The sequence below is a fragment of the Aotus nancymaae genome, unplaced genomic scaffold (assembly GCF_030222135.1).
Source record: "Aotus nancymaae isolate 86718 unplaced genomic scaffold, 86718_ANA_hifiasm-v0.15.2.pri h1tg000041l, whole genome shotgun sequence".
Classification (NCBI taxonomy): Eukaryota; Metazoa; Chordata; class Mammalia; order Primates; family Aotidae; genus Aotus; species Aotus nancymaae.
This window is the reverse complement of record NW_026988455.1, coordinates 422656-445238: the sequence shown is the minus strand read 5'-3', so window position 1 is coordinate 445238 and position 22583 is coordinate 422656. Positions and strand designations below refer to the sequence as shown.

Sequence of the window (22583 nt, the reverse complement as noted above, 5' to 3'; positions counted from 1 at the left end):
ATTGTTTTGTTCTTATATTGAGATGAAATCTGCCTCCCTGTAATTTGGTATTCCAAATATTCCAATATTCCCGGTAGAGGCAAATAGTGTTGTGTCTGAAATATTCAGCCTTAGAAGTGCCTAGGGTTGACTCCTTGCTCCACTAATAAGTTTTGTTACTTTGGGCAAGGTACGAACCCTGTATAACTAAATTTTCACAGGTGTAAACAGGGTTTAATGGTAGTGTCTACCTCATAGGATTTTTTGATCATTAGATGAAATAATACATACATTTAATTAATGTTAGCTAATGTTAATAATAATGATATACTAATTATAATTATTTTATAATTAGATATTTATCATTATAATGTATAATTAATAATGATAACATAGTAGAATGTAAGGAATGAAGTAATATTAAAGCTCAATACTAGCAATGAATTCTCTAACTTGCTCAAAACAAGTAACTATTACTATTGTTGTTATTATTACTTGAGCCACACAAAGATTAAGTCATCTTCTTTCCTTCTTTCTCATGATAAATTTTAAAATTTCTGTAAACAGCTTTTACTTCTACCCCTCTATATAGTCTCTTGTTTCTTATGTTAAATAACTTTAGTCCTTTCAACTTAGACAAAGCTCTAGTTCTGAATTCCTTGTAGTGGACATTAGTTATTTTTTCCTCCCAGCATCTATTTACCCTTACTTGATATTCCTTTGGAAAACTATCCTTTTCTACAATCTTTATCTTGTGCCTTTTGATTAAGATTCTCCCTCTGGTACCAGGGAAAGCATGTGATGTAAGCCCAAACCTATGACAATACCTTATCATTCCCTTAGTGATTGGCTTAGGGAAGGGCATGTGATTTTAGCCAAGCAGACCAACTCCAATCATAGGTGGGCCTCTTGTCACCGTCCTGAACTTCAATATTGAAGATTGTTAGACTGGAGCTGTTACAGTCATTCTCAGTGGAGACCCTTTATGAGGATAGAATCAATACAGAGGAAGTAAAGCCCAGGAATGGAGAGAGAAAAACCAGATCCATATGATATTGTTTGAATTTTGCCTGTAGTTATTTCTACAAATGAGCCAATAAATACCCTTTTGCATAAGCCAGTTTTATTTGGGTTTTTGTTACTTACAGTTGAAAGAATCATGATCAATATGTAGTATATCAAGTGGGGGTGTTGGTTAGTATGGAATAGAGTAAAATGGCTTTCTCTCTGATTTAAGACTCAAATTCTTTTATATTGATACTGTGTCACAAATCTGATATCAGTTCCTACTTAAAATCCCTCAGTGGCTTTTCATTTGTCTTAGGGTAAGGCCAAAATTTCTTAACACGGTCCATACGTGCTTCATTGTTTAATTCTTTCTCTGTTGCCTTATCTCTTCCCATGTAACTTCTTGCTTTTTTTTTTTCCCAGTCACAGTGGTTTCTTTGCAGTTTTTCGTATTTACTGGCCTCTCTCCTGCCATAGGTCTTTTGCACCTTCAGTTCCTTCTTCATGGAATCTTCCCTTCCTTCTCCTGTTTGCCTAGTTAACTCCGACCCTTTCTTCAAATAACAACTTAATCATCACTTTTTTTTTAGCAAAGCAAGTTTCGATTATGCTGACTATAATTTCAGATTCATAACCTTCATAGCACTTACCATTGTCATTTTACATCTCTTTGTATGAGTGTCTCTGTCTCTAGACTATAAGTTTCATGAGTACAGTAACTGTGTATTAATTTTTATTCATTATTGTATTCCTACCTGACACATACATGTTCAATCAGTACAGCTGTCTCTTAACATCCATAAGGAATTGGTTCCAGGACCTCAGTGGATACCAGAATCTGAGGATGCTCAAGTCCCTTATATAAAATGATGTAGTACTTAGATACAAGCTATACACATGCTCTCATATACTTTAAATCATCTCTAGTTTACTTATGATACCTAATACAAAGTAAATGCTATGTAAATAGTTGTTACATATTTTTTAATTTGCATTTTTTATTGTTCTGTTTATTGGTTTTGTTTCTGAATATTTCAGTTCATGGTTGGTTGAATCTGCAGATGTGGAACCATGGATAGGGAGGGTCAATTGTATACTTTGGAATAAATGACCTTCTGACATATAGATCTTCTGGTACATCTTCAGTAGTACATCTTTAATTTATATTTTTGTTAATGTGTTTTGGACAAATACAAAACTCTTATTACCATTCATTCTCTTATTGAGATCTTTTAAAGCCTCATTCCATTTATTTATTTAATTAATGTATTCCTTCATTTGTTTTTAGATCCAGGGACAGACTGTGTAAAGCCTCATTCTGTTAGTTTACATGTATTATATACTCTACTCATGTATAAATTTAATCTGCACACAGTATAGCCTTTATTCAAATCATTGCTATAAATATTGCCCTTAGTTAAGTCATTCAGGGCATTGGAATGCCCTTCTTATCCCTTAACCATAACTCTATCTGTATCTTCAATCGCTATTATCTGTTGCATCACACACACCAAATTCTAGTGAGTGGGATTGGGAGTAGGCAGGAGAGGGAATAGGATTCTTACTTTGTACTCTCTGTACTTCTGTATGTTTGAACCATTTTCAGTAAACATTTTTTTTTTAAAGTGCTAATGAAAACGTTTTTATTTGAAGGATTAATGCATCTGTTTCTTCCATGATATGGTATTTCTTAATCCCTGGCTAGTGTGATTGCTTTTTTTTCAAACTCCTAACCTAGAAACTCTTAACTTTGGTTCATAGACTATTATGAGGATTTGATGCACTGTTTTATCTTTCCAGAAAACGAGTATTCACAAAATTTTGCTAATTTTTTTTCATTTCTATGGTACCCCCAACACCTTATCAAGAACCTCTGCTGCACCATTTTTAGTTTTTTTAATTATAGCAACCATATCCTCTTTTGTAAGATATTTATGTATTTATTATAATCCCCCTAATAGGTAACTTTTTGAGATAGGGTTCTTTTCATATCCTATGAAAAAGTGTTGAGATTTGCACTTTGCATCTAGAAAACAATTAAGCATATTATTTTTCAAATTCTTAATCCTGAATATTAAGTATTTCTATTGTCCTTACAAAGTCTTGATTGAGCTCGCTAACTTGGAGAATTGTTTTGGCTTCAAGGAATCCATCTGGTTTTACCTTCATTTCAGAGAATTAAAGTGCTAATTCTTTGGTAAGTTACCTGCAGAGAACGAAATTTTTATGTGTAGGTTAGGAGATGCGGAGGGAATGCTGGCCTCATTGCTCTATCCTTATTCTTGGAAAGAGTTAAGCAGCCTCTTCCAAGACCTGGATTTTCCCTATTCTAGTCCTGGTCGCCTTTGAAGGCTACTTCTTTCAAGACTGAATTTCAACCTTTTCCTTTCTCTTTGCCTGTTCACTGTTAAGATTCTCAAATATATAATCTTTTAAAAAATGACATTTGATATTTTTGGTTTATTTAAAAAATAAAAACTATGATGTATCCATATAGTTTCTTTTTAAAGATCTTTTCTTCTTTAGAGTGCTTATTATCAGGAGGCAATATTCTTAAAAATTAGAATCTTTCAGAAATTGGGTGAGATTCGTCTTCTAAAGTCTCTTAAGATTCTATAATCATCCAGTATTTTATCTGCAGTGTTTTAGCTGCTGATGATCAGATGTTTTTAATAATGAAGCTTGTGTGGTTGGAATGTTCCCTTTTCGAGAATAAGACTGATTTTAACAATAACAACTAGACTGATTCTGAAAAAGATACTTAGTTTTCTAACACTAAAACATTTGTAAGAAATACCTGAGGCACAAAAGGAAGTATTGATTTGAAATCTCATCCACTTACAGACTGTAAATAAAAATTACAATAATTTCTTTATAAAATTTTATGGGTAAATACCTAAATTTTATTAAATAAAACATTAATCATGGGTCTCTCCTTTAATTATATTATTGTTTATTGCTTATGATTTACATTTTCTGTCAGACAGATTTGTCTTATATTACTAAAGTAGATACCATTATTCACCACTTTTCTAATACTGTTACAATAACTTCCATTTTTCCATAATGGAATCAACGGGCGATGGATAGTAAGGGGATATACAATAGGAGTTTTAAAAATTGCTCGTTTTCCTCAAAAGATTTCATATGATTTTAAGGTGATGAACATTAAATTAAAATTGATTTTTGAATACTTTCTTGAGATACTTGGAAGTGCTTGAGGTATCACAAAATCAGGGTTTGGAATATTAGATTATCACTCATAGTTAAGAATTCACTTTGAATCCTTTAAGCTCTTTTCATTTGAGATTAGAATTCTAAAATGATAGTCCTCAATTTCAGTATACCATTAATGACAGAAAGACTAAAGTATTGCTTATAAAATGAAATAGAATATAAATGAAAGCTGATTTAAGTAGAATGACTTAAATGCCTGATTTGTTGGGAAATTTCTGAGAGTAAAAAAGTAAAAGATCAAACTTTACTGTACCAATGAGCCTGTCGTCTAAATGATTCCACTGAAAAACTCATTTTAAGTATGTAAGTAAATTGTTAATGTTTTTTATAGATAGAATGTTATCTTAAGCTAACCTTATGAGTTACTTGAGCTTCATTTTTATGTGCAATACTTATTTTGAGTATAAATTTTCACTATTTGAAATGATTTTCTTTTTTGTATCTTGTTATTTTAAGTTGATCGTATCTTGTTTTGGTGTTGCCAGCTTCTTGGTTGGGAATATAATCCCCAATTACAACATTTTTATGATGGGGAGAAAAAAAGATTAAGTGTTTCATTGAATATATATCTTGAATTTATGGGATCAGGGAAGATGTAGAAGTTAACCATTTGGTCTAGTGCGGTGGCTCACACCTGTAATGCCAGCACTTTGGGTGGCCAAGGTGAGCAGATCACTTGAGGTAAGGAGTTCGAGACCAGCCGGGCCAACATGGTGAAACCCTATCTCTCCTAAAAATACAAAAATACAAAATTAGCTGGGCGTGCTTGTGCATGCTTATAATCCCAGCTACTCGAGAGGCTGAGGCATGAAAATAGCTTGAACCAGGGAGGTGGAGGTTGCAGTGAGCCAAGATTGTGCCACTGCACTCCAGCCTGGGCAACAGAGCAAGACTCTGTCTCAAAGAAAAAAAAAACATTAACCATTCACCACCATGTTCCTCATAATCACTTTTGTGTTTTGATTACCAGCTATTTATTATTTCAAAGGGTTTTTTTTTTTTTTTTTTTTTTTTTTAGAAATTGAAATACTAAGATACATGTAGAATGAGTGTTTTTTCTTTTGTTTTCTTTTTTTTTTTTTTGGAGTCAGTCTTACTCTGTCACCGAGGCTGGAGTGCAGTGGCACAATCTCAGCTCACTGCAGCCTCGACCTCTTGTAGCTGAGACTTTGGGCAGGTGCCACCACTCCTGGTTAATTTTTTTGTAATTTTTTGTGGAGACAGGGTTTTGCCATATTGCCCAGGCTGGTCTTAAACTCCTGAGCTCAAGCCATCCTCCCACCTTGTCCTCCCAGAGTGCTGGGATTATAGGCATGAGCCACTGTCCCCAGCCTGAATTTTTTTGTTTTTAAAGTAGAAATGCTATAAAGATATCTTATCTAAATATTAATTTTTCTATGTTGGTACTTTGGATCCTTATTTTATTCTATTAGTAATATGTAATTTAACAGTGTGTTATGTTTATTTGAGGGTTAATAGGTTTTTTTGGTATATATTTTAATTCGTTTAGAAATGCTTTTTTAAAAAGATGAAAATGTGTTAGGATAGATTTGACAGCCACAGTCTGAAAGGTGTGTTTATAAAGCTAAAATTTCATCATGAGAAATTTTACAGTAATGAAGATCTTATATGGTCACGTACCACATAATGATGTTTAGGTCAGTGATAGACTGCATTATATAATGGTGGTCCTGTAAGATTATAATGGACTGAAAATTCCTGTTACCTAGTGATTTGTGTTATAATTGCCTGCAGTATTCAGTACAGTAACATGCTATACAGGTTTATAGCCTATGATCAATAGGCTATACCATACAGTTTGGATGTGTAGTAGGCAATACCATCTAGGTTTGTGTAAGTACTATAGACTCTATGATGTTTTCACAACTACAAAATCATCTAATGATGCACTTGTCAGGACTTATTCCCTGTTGTTAAGTAATGTGTGACCATATAACAAAATGATTTCTAAATGCTTGGCTGATAGCACGTAAATTCCGGTGTAATAGAATTGGGATCAGTTCTCTCTCTTTTTTTTTTTTTTTTTTTTTAAGTGGAGTCTCCCTCTGTTGCCTAGGCTAGAGTGCAGTGGTGCAATCTCAGCTCACTGCAGCCTCCACCTCCAGGGTTCAAGTGATTATTCTGCTTCAGCCTCCTGAGCAGCTTGGATTACAGGCATGTTCCACCACGCCTGGCTAATTTTTGTATTTTTGGTAGAGACCGGATTTCACCATGTTGGCCAGGCTGTTCTAGAACTCCTGACCTCAAGTGATCCACCTGCCTCAGCCTCCAAAAGTGCTGGAATTATAGGTGTGAGCCACCGTGCCTGGCCTAGCATTTTTTTAAATGGGATTTATTCCAGAGTTAAAAATAGTTAAACATTGTTGAGTGGTTTCTATGTGCCAGACACTGAGATGTGTTTTACATATATTATCTCATTTAATCTTCACTATAATCCTATGGCATTAAGTCTTTTTATTTTACATGTAAATGGTGAATGTATATATAAAAAGCAAGAAAGCAAAGTACTAGGTTAACTAACTTGTCCAACGTCATATGGGTAATAAATGATTTAGTCAGAATTTGAACTTCTTCACCATGTTTCAGTCTTCGTGGTTACTAAATGTTTAAAATATACAACAGAGTTTTAGAGCTGAGTTAAGCCAGAATCTTTCAGTTGAACTGTGAGTCCGAGATCTAGAATTGAAAATGACTTGGCAGGAAGTTGTGGCCCTGCTGGTACTCTAACTTGGTTCTCCTGATTTCTAGTGTGATATTCTTTAAATGTGCAGATACTACAGTTGTAGTTTGTGAAATTGCTTAATTTTTCTTTCTTTCTTTTTTTTTTTTTGAGATGGAGTTTCGCTCTTGTTACCCAGGCGGGAGTGCAATGGTGCGATCTCGGCTCACCGCAACCTCCGCCTCCTGGGTTCAGGCAACTCTCCTGCCTCAGCTTCCTGAGTAGCTGGGATTACAGGCACGCACCACCATGCCCAGCTAATTTTTTGTATTTTTAGTAGAGACGGGGTTTCACCATATTGACCAGGACGGTCTCGATCTGTTGACCTTGTGATCCACCCGCCTCGGCCTCCCAAAGTGCTGGGATTACAGGCGTGAGCCAATGTGCCCGGCCCTTAATTTTTCTTTTATCAGAAAGTGAAGAGGACTATATCTAGTATATAGCATGCCTATGTACATAGTATGTGCTCTGTACTAGATCACATGCAGTATTAATATTATTTAACACAGCAGCATTACATCAAGGGATATCTATCAATGGATGAAAGTGAAAATTTCAGATAGTTAAAACACTTAGACCCACATTTCCATTGGTTTCTAATTTTTTTAAAAAAAAATGTTTTATGATATAGTTTAATTTTAGATAAAAACTGTAACCAAAATTTAAAAAATAGGAATTATAATTATTTATGTGGACAATGTCTATAAATGAATGGATTTTATTTTAAGTCAGTTACTTGGAATTCATTTTTCCCCCGTACAAATAGCATATTAAATATGAGCATGTGTGTAATCTGTAGCTGAGTTAGTAGTTGAAGTTGAGAGTCCTCTGTTTTTTTTTTGGCTATTTTATTTTATTTTATTTTTTGAGAGACAGTGTCTTGCTGTCTTGCCCAGGATGGAGTACAGCGTGCAATCTCAGCTCACTGCAATCTGCACCTCCTGGTTCTAAGCAATTTTCCTGCCTCAGCTTCCCAAGTAGCTGGGTCTATAGGCATATGCCACCATACCTAGCTAATTTTTGTATTTTTTAGTAGAGACAGGTTTATTTTTATTTTTATTTTTTTTGAGATGGAGTTTTGCTCTTGTTGCCCAGGCAGGAGTGCAATAGTGCGATCTCAGCTCACTGCAATCTCTGCCTCCTGGGTTTAAGTGATTCTCCTGCCTCAGCCTCCCAAGTAGCTGGGATTACAGGTATGCGCCACCATGCCTGGCTGATTGTGTAGGAGGCCGGGTTTCTCCATGTTGGTTGGCCTGGTTTTGAATTCCTGACCTCAGATGATCCACCTGCCTTGGCTTCCCAAAGTGCTGGAATTATAGGCGTGAGCCATCGCGCCCAGCTGAGGCAGGGTTTGACTCTGTTGGCCAGGCTGGTTTCAAACTCCTGGCCTCAGGTAATCCACCTGCCTCGTCCTTCCAAAGTGTCGAGATTACAGACATGAGCCACTGCGCCTGGCTTTCTGGCTATCTTAAAGAGTCAGCTCTGAGCTAGGCCTTTGACGTCCCCATTACATATCTTTGCTGGATATACCACTTCTCTGGCTGCTGATTTAATCTTTCACAGAATTCCATGCTTTACCAACAAAATTCTGAAGCCAGTAGATACTTATATGATCACTTAAAAACATTATATATGTGTCCGTAGGATATGTAATTGTGAATCTTAAAAATACACTGTGTTCTTGGTATTGGTAAGTTCTTAATGTGAAGCAAGAATTATCAGGTATTTTATCTGAAATAAGCATTATACCGTTGCTAGCTTAGGGACAAACTACAGCTATTCAAAAATTGAGTTAAAGAGATTTTTAATAGTCTGACTTTAGAACTAGGGGATAAACACAAGATTCACTAGCATCTCTTATGATAGTAACTCAATACGTGAATTTATAGCAATAACTTCTGCAATTAAGATAATTTTTTTCTTTTGTATTCGGTTTACATAATTTGTAAACAGAAAAGTAGGAAAGCTTGCTTTTGTCAGACTAAGGATAAAGTGGAATGCGAAGGTTGAATTAGTCATGTATTCCACTGTTTTAGATTTCCATTGTTTAATTTTTGACGCTTTTGAGTTTATAACTCAGTTTTATAAAAGCTTGTTTACTTTGTAAAATTTATGCTATTGCTTGTGCATCGAAATTCAAAAAGCAAATTCCCAGTTTGAATAAAGCAATTCAAATAGTTTTTTTAAAAAGTGTTTATTGGCCAGGCGGTGGCTCACGCCTTTAATCCCAGCCCTTTGAGAGGCCAAGGATCACAACTTCAGGAGTTTGAGACCAGCCTGACTAACATGGTGAAACTCCATGTCTACTAAAAATACAAACGTTAGCTGGGCATGGTGGCACACACCTGTAATCCCAGCTACGTAGGAGGCTGAGGCAGGAGAATTGCTTGAACCCGGGAGGCAGAGGTTGTGGTGAGCTGAGATTGCGCCACTGCATTCCAGCCTGGGTGACAGAGTGAGACTTTACATCTCAGGAAAACCAAAACCAAAAAAAAAAAAAAGCAACAAAAGTTTATTCTAACAGCATTTTTAAAGCCAAATGAATTACTGACATACTAGATAGTAAACTTCCGAAGTCTAGGATTGTGACTTACTCATTTTTGTTTTCCCCTGAGCTTAGCATGATACCTTGCGTACAGAAGTCCATGAGTAGTTATTTTTTGAATGAATTAATCTGTGATGAAACATTTCCAATGAATTTTCTGTTTCCTTTCAGTTGATTAAAAGCCGGAAAGATATAAACTAAATTTATTTAAAATTTATTTAAAATTATGTTTTCTTACATAAATAATTACGTGTATTTTCGAAATATGAAGAAAAGATAACAGTTAAAGATTAATGTCACTCAGCATTTCAAAAGTTAGATTTCCAAAAATAATACTCATTTTTATTAAATAATACTTAAAAAAATTATTTGTAATTACTGAATCATCTTCTTCAAGTATTAAGTGCTGAGTATAATCACCATTTATTTATTGAATTTGGGTTTTTTCAGGAATGAACCAGTTATGTAAAATGAACTATATGTATGTATCAGATGTATCAAACAAAAATTGAACTCTATATAGGAGAAAAGATTAAATTACGTATGTATACATTTAATTTAATGAAGTTCACCCTCATAGTTGGTATCTTTATTTTTTAGGAAGGAAAACAGAAATAACTTGCTGCATTGTCTGGAGTTACATGGTGAGTTTAGAGATTAAAATTAGATCCAGTAATTTGTGAATCCCAAGTTTCATGTTTCAATATTTGGTGTTACTTATAGTGACTCATAAAATTGACTGATGTCATATGTCAGTACTTAGGTGACAATTTACAGAAAGTCATCTCTGCAGCTTGATGGGCGACAACCCTTTTCAACCAAAAAGTAAGTGTTGCTGCCACAACTAATACTAGTATGTGTGGCTTTCGTATAACTTTGCTTCAGGAGAAAGGATGAAAGTCGGGAGACATTTTTTTTAAAAACAAAAATACTTAAAATTATTAAAGTAACAAATGTTCACAGAAAAGTAATGTAAATAAAAAAGTGAGTAAAATAGAAGTGTTTTTCCCATTATCAGAAGGAACTACTTTTACCAATTTGGTACATGTAATCATATATGTTTCTTCTGTTCATAAACAAAAACAAATTATTTCTAAAAAAATTATAAAGCTATTGTGTCTTAAAAATTCTTTTTCTCAAAAATATATCCTGGATATATTAACAATGGCAGTTTTTTCCCCCACAAAACAGATTCAGGAAGACCTTTGCATACTATATTAGTTGGCTTAGGGCTGCCATAACAAAGTACCACAAACTGCATGGCTTACACAATGGAAATTTTTCTCATAATTCTTGAGGCTAGAAGTCCAGGATTGAAGTGTTGATAGGATTGGTTTCTTCTGAGGGCCATAGGTTGATACGATTGGTTTCTTCTGAGGGTTCGAGGCCTCTCTTCTTGACTTGTAGATGGCCATCTTCTTTTTTTTTTTTTTTGAGACAGAGTCTCACTGTCACCCAGGCTAGAATGCAGTGGTGTGATCTCAGCTTATTGCAGCCTCCTCCTCCTGGGCTTAAGTGATTCTCCTGCCTCAGCCTCCTGAGTAGCTGGGACTATAGGTGTTCAACACCACGCCCAGCTAATGTTTAAAAATATTTTTAGTAGGGACTGGGTTTCACCGTGTTGGCCATGCTGGTCTTGAACTGCTGACCTCAGGTGATCCACCTGCCTTGGCCTCCCCAAGTGTTGTGATTCCAGGCGTGAGCCACCATGCCCAGCCTCCATTTTCTCCTTGTATCTTCACATGGTCTCCTTTCTTGATTGTGTCTGTGTCCTAATCTCCTCTTCTATTAAGGACACCAGACACATTGGATTAGGGCCCACCCTACTAACCTTATTTTAATTTAATTAATTCTAAGGACCCAATCTCCAAATGTAGTCACATTCTGAGGTAGTGAGGGTTAGGACTTCAACATATGAATTTTGAGAAAACACAGTTCAGCCTGTATAAATGATACTTTTGTTATCAGTATATGAGTCTCCCTAATTGTTTGAAATACACATTTTCGTAATGACTTTACCTAGTCCATAGATTATTATATGCTATGTGCCTAATGCCCCTCTAATGTGTAGGGGGAAATATATTCCTATCTGACCTTGGACATACAAAACTAAGACACATGAAAAAACAGTGAGCGGTTTTGGCTCATATATGTTAAATCTTGAATTGCACTATATTGGTTGTTAATGTAATTCATATTTTGAAGGAAAGTAAAATCTAATGGTTTACAAGGGGAGTTATAATTGAATCAAGAGTTAGGAGGGGTAGGGAATTAATATTTTGTGGAGTATCCACTTGAATTTAGGTGCTTTATATGGCATTTTCTTGAATCTATGTAATCTGTTAGTTAGATATCATTACCTGTATTATAGATGAGGAAAACAGGTTCAAGTAACTTTTTTCTAGAGTCATATGATTAGAAACATTACAGTAAAGATTTGAATTATTCAATTTGATATAACGTCTCTGCTCTCTTGGCTCCAGACTGGAGTGTTATAGATTGTATAGCTGAGAAGGAAAGGCATTCTGAGTAGAAGCAGTGGTATAAATAATATCTCTGAGACACACAATAAGGCTGGTGTTTCAAGTATTTATAAACACAAATGCTAAGTTATGACTTGCCAATGAAAATTAATATTTTTAATTACTAGATTTTAAGAACTATGTATAATTAGTAAAATAGTACCGCTTAGAGAAAAAGGGGTCAGTTCTTGATATTGATGGTGTTTAGGAAAATGGGAAGGCCTTTTTTTTTTGGTAGGTGGATTATACTAAACATTTAAGTAACATTAGACCAGGAAATGATTTGTGATATTCTTCTTGTGAAAAACATCTACTTTGCCCTTAATGGAATAAGCCTAATTCATTTTCCATATCTTATTCCAGCATCTCTTTCCTGCTGTGTTCTGTGGCTGGCATTCTTTTTTTTTTTTTCTTCTTCTCCTTTCTCTTGAGATAGAGTCACCCAGGCTGGAATGCAGTGGCGTGATTTTAGCCCACTGCAACCTCCATCTCCCAGGTTCAAGCAATTCTCCTGACTCAGCCTCCCAAGTAGCCCGGCTAATTTTTGTATTTTTAGTAGAGACAGGGTTTCACCATGTTGTCCAGGCTGGTTTTGAACTCCTGACCTCAAGTAATCTGCCCACCTCAGCTTCCTGAACTGCTGGGATTACAAGTTTGAGCCACTGCTCCCATCCTGCCTGGCATTCTTGAATCTGGTTTAGTTTATCCAGTTTATCTCCCACCTGTTTCCTCTTATTCTTAGTTTATCTCCCTTTTGTTAATACATTGTTGAAAAGACAATGGTTAGATATAATCCTTTTTGTAGTGATAATCATATTCCATGTATATAACTGAAACTCACTTTCACTGGATTTGACTCACTTTCACTGGATTTTATGTCCACTGTAAATAACTACTGTCATCTATTATCTGTTTATCTGAATTTTTCTATTTAATATCTTAGAGAGTAAGCTCTGTGTTTCTCACTGTTGTTACCACATACTGACTACAAATGTCAATTCAGAAATTGCTATTAGGATTATTATAGTACATCTTAAATATTATGTTATATATTACAAAAATGTTTTTCTTTTTATTTTCAAAAATGAGGTTTACTTCTCTCCTTTTGAAAATTAGGTGATTTAAAAATGGCAGAACTGTTTATGGAATGTGAAGAAGAGGAGCTGGAACCATGGCAGAAGAAAGTAAAAGAAGTTGAGGATGATGATGATGATGAGCCCATCTTTGTTGGAGAGATTTCAAGTTCAAAACCAGCAATTTCAAGTAAGCATTTACTTTACTTAAAACCAAGCTTTATAAGGTATTATTTCTAACAGGAAAACTTGTGAAGTGTTTAACAGGTATTTGATGTTCATGTTCCACTGTAAAGAGTTAGGTCTGAGAGATTGGGTGTGAGGCTGGTAAGAACTTGAGAATCAGGAAGGGGATATGACTGGGGACTTGAGGAAGGAGGTAAGAGGTTAAATATCCGATGTCAGAAAAGAGAAATGGACTGAGATTAGCTGGTGACCTTGGAGGTATTCTGAGATTAGAAATCATAATTTTTAATGGAGTTAAGTAACTTACTTATTTATTTAGAGACAGAGTCTCGTTCTGTCGCTAGGCTGGAGCACAGTGGCGCAATCATGGCTGACTGCTGCCTCAACCTCCTTGGCTCAAGTGATCCTCCCACTTCAGCTTCCCGAGTAGCTGGGACTATAGGTGTGTGTTACCATACCTGGTGAATTTTTGTATTTTTGTAAAGACAGGGTCTCACAATGCTGCCCAGGCTGCTCTCTAACTCCTGAGCTCAAGTGATCCAGCCTTGGCCTTCCAAAGTGTGCTAAGATTACAGGTGTGAGTCACTGCACCTGGCCTTAAGTAATGTATTTATCTGTTTATCCTTTTTCATTTTTCTCACTTAAATCCAGAAGAGAAAATAAAACATTTGGAATGCTTTGCTTAAAATGTCAGAATATACTAAGTGAGTTTTTGTTAGTCCTAAGTGAGACTTCTTACATCCAGGCCTCATTTCAGTGTCATCTATACATGGCTACAAAATGTATAGGTGATGAATAATTGCACAGTCTCTGGCCTGTGTACCAACAGAGGCTGTAGCTTCTGACCTTATCCATCTTCCAGCAACTCCTATTTATATTCATGAAAAAGAATGGCATTGTCTACAGCCACTGTACTTGGATGGGTTAGTATTTAGTACATTTAAATCCTTAAGGCTTTTGGGCAGAGCAACTTGGTACCTTTGTGGCATATTAGCTTTAAATTAGAGAATTGGACTTGACATTGTGATAATGTTTATAAAGCACAGATACCAATGACATTTGTTAAAATGCCCACTCAAAAATGTGTGATAGAGTGCAGAGAAGTAATGTAAAAATTTCAGAGAAAAAGAGAAAATAGATCTTTTTCCATTTTATTTACTTGTTTGTTTGAAGCCAGGAGAATTTACGAAAGAATGTGATGTACCCATTTTACTAGTCTGTGTGTGTGTGTGTCTGTGTGCGTGTGTTTGTGTGTTTACTTACCATGGTAGTGCTTCAAAGTGTGATTAAGAGACTACTTTAAAATTTTCTGAAAGCCTAGTTCTCACTTTGCTTACCTCTAAACTTGGATTGGCACCTTTATTCAGTTTTATCAGAGAGAGAATAATTTCACCAGTTGAATTTTTAATACCATTTTCTGTAGCAGATTGGTCATCTCTCATGGAGTACTAAGGGGAGTGCTGCTTGGATTATAAAATGAATTAGGCATCATGGCATCTTTGGTGATAGTGAAACATAATATTCTCGTGATTATTTCTTTATACTGAAATATATTGTAAAATTATTCAAACTCTTATTGAAAACATGACAGTTGAGTTTCAAGCTGAATTTATACTGATTGTAGATGACTGTTTATGGTATTCAAGTAGAAGAGTGTACATTAGTTTTAAAATAATTCCATCAAGAAGGGGATTGACCCCAATAGAATTTCTTTTCTACATTATTAAGGTGAATAATTTAAATGGTTTTATTGTTGTCTTATGTGTAAGCCGTACAATTGTTAACATATGGAACATGAGTTAAATGTTTATGTAAAACTTCGAGAAAGGAGGACAAAAACTTGTGGTCCATAGACTACAGCTACTAAAAAGTACTACAGCAATAGTTCTTTCATGGTTTGAATAAATATTTAATCCTGAATTTCTGAGTGAAAAACAGTGTCAAGTTCTTTGAGCAGATTTTTCTCTAATAAGACTTTTGTAGTGTTTAATTACAGAGCGCTGCATTGACATTGTCAGAAAACAACCATATTTTTGTGTGAACCATTGTTTTATGTAATGACTTAATGGGATCTGGTTTCTTTGTACTGTGAGGAAGAGAAAATAAATTTTTATGAGATATGGTGGATTTTTTTTTTTTGGTGCTTTTTACCTTTTTCTAACCAGCGATTTTAGGCAAATCCTCATGCTTCCAAATTATAGTTTGATAAGCTAGAAGTTACAGAGTTTACTTGTATGCAAGGATGAGGAACTTTAAACTGATCCTCAAAGTCGTGGCAGGCTCAGATTGACTTCTGGTGTAGTGGTAGATTTGCGACCTCTTAACTAATAATATGCTGTGATAAACTGTTGGTTTGCTTTAAACTGCAATCTGTTAGTTTTTCTTTTTTAACTCAAAACTAATAGTAGATAATCCAATGAGATTTTCCATAATGGAACTTCACACCTTTAGAGGTGTGAATGCAGCGTAGAGGTTGGGCAAGAATTTGATTTTGAATCATAGGAACCTGACTGTCTCTACAACCCTGTCATCATTGAAAGAAAGATATATACTTAAATTATAGGTTGAACATAAATATATTTTTGGAAAACTTTTATTAACTATGTAGACTATTTCTTTGCAAGCACAATGTTTTGACTCACATGTAGTCAGATTTGTCATTCCCCTACTTCTGGCTTTTGAATTTTGAGTTATAATGAGGAAGATTGTTCTTAGTCTATAAAACAATTAAAACTAGTTATCTATGTATGCGTTTAAAATGAACTCTTTTCTTAAATTAGTGATTAGTTGTATACTCCTTCCAGAAATCTGTTTACATGTTTTCAATTCATGATTTCTATTATCTTAATATGTATTTCATTCAAACAATGAATTTTAAAATAAATATAATTTTTTATAGATATTTTGAACAGAGTTAACCCCAGCTCATATTCAAGGGGACTAAAGAATGGTGCGCTCAGTCGAGGTACAGTATTATTGTACTATTTTAATTCTAAAGTGAAGTATTTTGACAAAATTGATTATGTACAAATAATTTCAATATATTCTGTTACTTTAAAATACAGGTATTACTGCTGCATTCAAGCCTACAAGTCAACACTACACGAATCCAACATCAAATCCAGTGCCTGCCTCACCAATAAATTTTCATCCTGAGTCTAGATCTTCAGATAGTTCTGTTATTGTTCAGCCTTTTTCTAAACCTGTAAGTGTTTCTAAAACTATACAGCCAGTTCAGGGATCCATTGGATATTATTTATCAATATTAACAGTACCCAGTTAAACTTCTGGACTGTCATAAGTAGTCATCCAGTAGAAGCATAATTAGTATAAGAAAATGTCACCATATTTTTGGTAGCTCAAGCACTACCCAAAGTAATAACTGAATGAGCTAACTACCCAGCCTGTTAATAAATCAGGCAGTATGTCTAAATAGGTACAATAATGAAAACTGTGCCACCAAAATATGAATAAAATTATAATCAGTAATAAATATTACATAATGGCAAATATTTAAGATTGCAAACTGGGCCAGATATTCTTAATTGGGAAAATAATTAAGAGATCGTCATAGCTTTTTATAACATTCCTTCATAGTTCAGTTTAAAAAAAATTTTTTTTCCGATTACAAAAACTCCCACTTTTTTGCTGTTAGAAAAGGTAATAGAAAATGGTAATCATTAACATTCATCGAGCTGTTAATATGTATAAGGCTTTGTGCTAAATGCTATAGGTAAATTTATTTCATTTAGTTCTTAAACTTCCCCATGAAGTAGACACTATTATTATCCTCATTTTTTAGTTGAGGAAACTGAGGGTCATCGAGATTGAAAGATTTACTCAAGATCCCAAAGCTGGCAGTTGATGGATCTGGATTTCAATCCAGCATAACCCATAGTTTATATGTATATGCACACATACATACATATATGTTGTATATAAATGTACACTTAGAAATGAAAGAATTGCCTTAGTTGAACAGTTCTCAGACTATAGTTTGCAATCCCCTGGGGTTCCCCAAGACCCTTTTAGAGGTTTGGGAGTCAACAGTGTTGTCATTATAATCAAAGACTGTTTTCCACTGTGTTGACATTTGCACTGGTGATGCTAAAGTAATGTGGGTAAGCTGCTGCTGCCTTAGTGTGCATCAAGGTAGTGCCACCAAACTGTACGTGTAGTTTCTGTATTAGTCACCTGCCGTGCACTCACAGTAAACTATATTAGTCAACTGAGTGTTACTTGGTTATACTCAGTTTCTTTGATGAAGTATTAAAATGTTAATAGTTTTGTTAACTGTCCACACTTGAATATGTGTCTTTTAAAATATTCTGTGTGATGACATGGGTAGTATACATAAAATACCTTTGCGTTCGAAGTGTGACGGTTGTCTTGAGGAAAAGCACTTGTGTGATTGACTTGTGAGGTAAACTACTTTATTTTTTTTTGGTTGTTGTTAATAGAGCACTATTTTTACTTGAAAGAATGACTGACAAACCATGGTGTATTAGTTATTTATTTCTGTGTATCAGTATTACCACAAACTTACAGAGCTTAAAACAACATATACTCCTTATCTCATGGTCTCACAATTTCTGAATCAGGTCATGGCTTAGGTGGGTTTTTTGCTTAAGGATCTCACAAGGCTGCATTCAAGATGTGGTCCCTGAAGTTGCAGTTTCATCTGAAATTCTGTTGGGGAAGTGTTTGCTGACAAATTCACGTGGTTGTTGGTAGCATTCAGTTCCTTAAGGTTGGTTGTTGGACTGGGAGTCTCAGTATCTTGTTGGCTTTTGGCTGGCTCCTTGCCAGGTGGGTCTTCCCAGTAATGCTGCTTGCTTCCTCAAAGGTAGCAGGTGAGGGTGAGTCCTTAGCAAAATGCCCTTATAGTCTTAGGTAACATAATTATGTACACAAAAATCACATATATCTTGTCACCTTTGTTGTATTCTGTTGGTTAAAAGCAAGTCAGAGGTCCTGCCCACATTCGAAGGAAGGGAATTACACAGGACGTGAAACCAGGACCTGGGGATTATGGGTAATGACATTTCCATGGAGGCCCCTTTAGAGTCTGTCTGCCACATACACTTATTCAATCTTGATTGTTTGGCAAACATTTCCTCAAACCTGTCACTTCAGCGAAAACAATTGATAGTAGTATTTCTTGCCAATGGTAAAATTTGAACTTTCAAGCAAAAACTTATTTGCCACTGTGATCTTGACAGCTCTCAAATACTTCAAGACTTTTCTGATGAGTGGTGGTGTTGATAAATAATGATTTAAAAAATATTGTGTAATGAACTGTGTCATCATTTGGGAGACCTGTATAAGTCAATGAAACCAGTATTTTCCAAATAACTAGTATATATGCTACAAAAGTATTCACAGATAAATGATCCATTTAAGATAGACCACTGATTTTAAGGGAACAAGGTGTTCTGGGATATGGTTTCAGATTTCACACTGCAACAGACCTTTTTGAAAGTACCAACTGTTCAGTTTTGGTATAGTATCAAAGTAATATATCCACAGTTAATTAAAACCCTATTAAAACACTCCCTCTTCCAGTTACATTCCTAATGAGGCAGGTTTTAATAATATCCTTCAACCAAAACAACATGTCATAGCCGATTGAAGGCAGAAGCAGATAAGAGACTAAAACAATTTTTGATTAAACTAGATATTTAAGAACTTTGCAAAGATATGAAACAATGCCACTCTTCACTATTTTTTGTGTGTTTGCAAGTCATTTTTCATTAAAATGTTATTTATGTTAATCTGTAATGAGTTTGTTATTTAAAAATGAATTAATAAATAAATGTTCTAAAATGTTCTCTGTTTTAATTTCTAGTATGGAAATTATTGATAGATATAACCAATGTAAACAAAAAGTCTTTTTGGGTTCAACAGTTTTAAAGTGTGTAAAATAGTTCTGAAGCCAAAGAGTTAGGGCACCACTGTCTCAGAAAAATAGTAGTAAATTTTCCTAAAAATGTATTTTTTTTATATAATAAGAACAATAAGGGAGACTGCTCAGCCCCTATCTTGAATCATCTAAGGTTCCACAGGCTATTTCTGACGTTTTAAAAAATGTAATAGGTGGCCAGGCGTGGTGGCTCATACCTGTAGTCCCAGCACTTTGGGAGGCTGAGGCGGGTGGATCACCTGAAGTATCAAGAGTTCAAGACCAGCCTGGCTAACAGAGCAAAACCCCGTCTCTACTAATAATACAAAAATTACGTGGGCGTGGTGGCGTGTACCTATAATCCCAGCTACTTGTGAGGCTGAGGCAGGAGAATCACTTGAACCTGGAAGGCGGAGGTTGCAGTGAGCCAAGATCACGCCACTGCACTTTAGCCTCGGTGACAGAGTGAGACTCTGTCTCAAAAAAAAATGTAATAGGTGTTCCTGAAGATAGCTGGAAAGCTATCCAGAGTGTAACAGTTCTTTGCTATTAGTTGGAATCAAGTTAACTCAGTGGTTTTCTCATGATTATTATAAGCTGTTTGGCATTTGAGAGAAAAAAATTGGCAAAAGAACATTATTTGATAGTTTGTTAGGTAAAAATCTTTCCAACATTGGACCCAGGGAGGGGGAAAAAAAAAAGCAAGAGTTGTTATGTTTGGTGTAATAAGAGTTAGAAAGCAGATTATTTTCTGACTCGGAATTGGGCATAGTTTTTAAATCAGAGCACCTTAGTTGATCATTCCCAGTCCGTGGGTTCTTTTAAAAAATGAGAGGTTTTGCCAGTTGGTCTGGCAAGGACCCGGAAGTGATAGCTTCTTAAAAACTCTTCAAGTGTAATTCTACTGCACAGTTCAAGTTAAGAATGAAAGAGGTGTATCCTGGAATAAATTGAGAATCCTGGTTAAGAGACTTTTCTCTGACTTTTGGAAGCTATTTTAATAAATTATAATTAGTAGTTTTTCATTTTATGTCATTTTGTGTTTGTGATTTTACTTTTCATGAAATGTATCTCAACATCACTTTCAGGTTGGCAGGGATGGGATACATTATTATCACCTAGAAAGTCAATGTGATATATCTTAAGGGCATGGGCTTTGTAATCAGTCAGACCTGGTGTCTAATTCCAGCTCCATTAGCAGCAAGTGGGGCTGCACTGGGAGCCTTGCTTGACCACACCTAACCTTAGTTTACCTATTTATAAAATGGGGAATAGTATTAGGTCTTTATTAGTATTACTGTGATAGCTGCTTGATATGATACATGTACCATGAAGAGCACGTACATTTAAAACAAACAACTGTGGCTATGATTTCAGTTTGAAAGGTAAATTACTTGAAACTCAGAAGTAACTGTTCCATTATTTCACAAATATTTGGAGAAAATGTTTACTTTGAAGTAAGATTATGTTTTATTACTGTTAAATCATAGGGCATTATGATTTAAAAAAAAATGCTATGTGTTAAAGCCCAAATGCCTACATCTACCTATTAGGCCTCAGATTCTAGGAGTAGTTTGAGTTGCGTTAATAGCTTATTTCCATAACTTCTTAACAAACCCATGTCAGTAGAAAATTGGTAACAAAGCCAAATTCTTAAAACTTAAATATTCCTTAATTTATAATAATAAAACCTTTATATTTCTCTTATAAAATAATACGTATTTTGGGACAGATTTTGGAAAAGTGAGAAGAGGACCATATAGGATATGCAAATACGTATTTCTCTTTTATTATTGAATATTCTACTAGGAACATGTCACTGGGTATTCCTTAAAAAAAAGTGTTAATTTGGCCGGGCGCAGTGACTCATGCTTGTAATCCTAGCACTTTGGGAGGCCGAGGTGGGCGGATCATGAGGTCAAGAGATCGAGACCATTTGGCCAACAGGATATACTGAAAATATTTAAATACTACTTTTAGTACAACAGGATTATACTAAAAATGCAATTTTTAAATACTATTTTTAGTACAACAGGATTGTACTAAAAATACAAAAATTAGCTGGGCATGGTGGCACATGACTGTCCCAGCTGCTCAGGAAGCTGAGGCAGGAGAATCGCTTGAACCCGGGAGGCAGAGGTTACAGTGAGCCAAGATTGCACTGCTGCGCTCCAACCTGGAGACAGAGTGAGATGATGTCTCAAAAAAGAAAAATAAAGTGATTTTTTTGCACAGTAGTTTATCAGTTTAATAATTTCTCCATTGTTAGACATACAGGTTATAATTGTTTTGCTGTTATAATTAAATTTCCCTTAAACATTTTTATTTCATTACCATAAATTATTAAAAATGGAATAGATAAAAGGTGAACCTTTTTAATTTTTTTGAACATAAACTCAAGATTTTATTGTCTTCATAAAAGAAAAGATGACACTTAGAACTGGATCACTTGGCCTTTTCTCTTATCTCCTCCCAGTTCAAAATGCTTGCATCTTTTAATAGCCAGCATTCTCTTAGGTCTGCAGTTGGGCTCAACGCACTCAAGCGTTAGCACAATCTTCTTTGTAGTTTTAGCCTTTGTCCGGAAAATTGGCTTGGTTTGCCCACCCTAGCCACTCTGCTTCCTGTCATAACACCGCTTTCCCTGGGCATACAGAGAATCCTTGCCCTTCTTGTACAGTGTCACTTTGTGGGGTTGGTGCTTGCCACACTTCTTACAGAAAGTCTGGCAGGTTTTAGGAACGTGACCGCTACCGGCACGGAGAGCAGAGGTGAACCTTTTGAAGGCTTTCATAGCTACTGCCAAAGTTTTTAATCAGATAAATTATGCTAAAATATGAGCTCTACTTTGCCAATAGTGAATGCTATCATTACTTTTTGATTCAAACTAATCTTAGACACAGAAAAAATAGTACAAACAGTTTTCATATACCCCGTACCCAGTTTTTCCTTATATTAACATTTTATCACTACTGGGTAATTAACATTAATTCAACTGTAGACCTTACTGGAATTTCATCAGTTTTCCCATTAATGTTCTTTTTCCTGCCCAGTATCTTATTCAGAATCCCACCTTGCAGTTATTTCTTTTTAGTCTACTCTATTTTCTAGTTAATTCATTCTTTCTTTGTCTTCCATTACCTTGACAATTTTAAGAGTAGTGGCTAATTAATTAATTTTATAGTAGATATTATGGTAACATGCCAATTTATTCGTTAAACATTGCTGTTGTTATTATTTGCATTTCTTTGGCTAGTAATTTGGAAAAAAGGTATTTTGTATGTGTTGTTCATTTGTATTTCTGAATTCTCTTAGTTTGTGTCTTTTGCCCATATTTTTCCTAAACGGATGGTCTTTTTTTCCTTTAATTTTTAATCATTATTAGTCTTGA

General features: G+C 35.1%; 1 protein-coding gene and 1 pseudogene across 10 annotated transcripts in view; one reads left to right on the top strand and one right to left on the bottom strand.

Moving 5' to 3' along the window:
- The window catches only part of ZNF280D (zinc finger protein 280D), a 109506-nt gene that overhangs the window by 15041 nt on the left and 71882 nt on the right, over window positions 1-22583 (top strand). For 6 of the 10 annotated variants that reach the window (XM_064361323.1, XM_021666219.2, XM_064361327.1 and 3 more), the window contains 4 exons: window positions 10110-10153; window positions 13148-13294; window positions 16190-16255; window positions 16356-16495. In XM_064361323.1, the coding sequence (XP_064217393.1) occupies window positions 13159-13294; window positions 16190-16255; window positions 16356-16495 (342 nt within the window). In that variant the 5' untranslated portion in view covers window positions 10110-10153; window positions 13148-13158. Of the gene's footprint in view, window positions 1-10109; window positions 10154-10265; window positions 10335-13147; window positions 13295-16189; window positions 16256-16355; window positions 16496-22583 lie in introns of those variants that run through there. The other 4 variants (XM_021666217.2, XM_021666216.2, XM_064361324.1 and 1 more) reach the window with 4 other exon arrangements.
- On the bottom strand, window positions 21627-21986 carry LOC105710643 (large ribosomal subunit protein eL42-like; annotated as a pseudogene).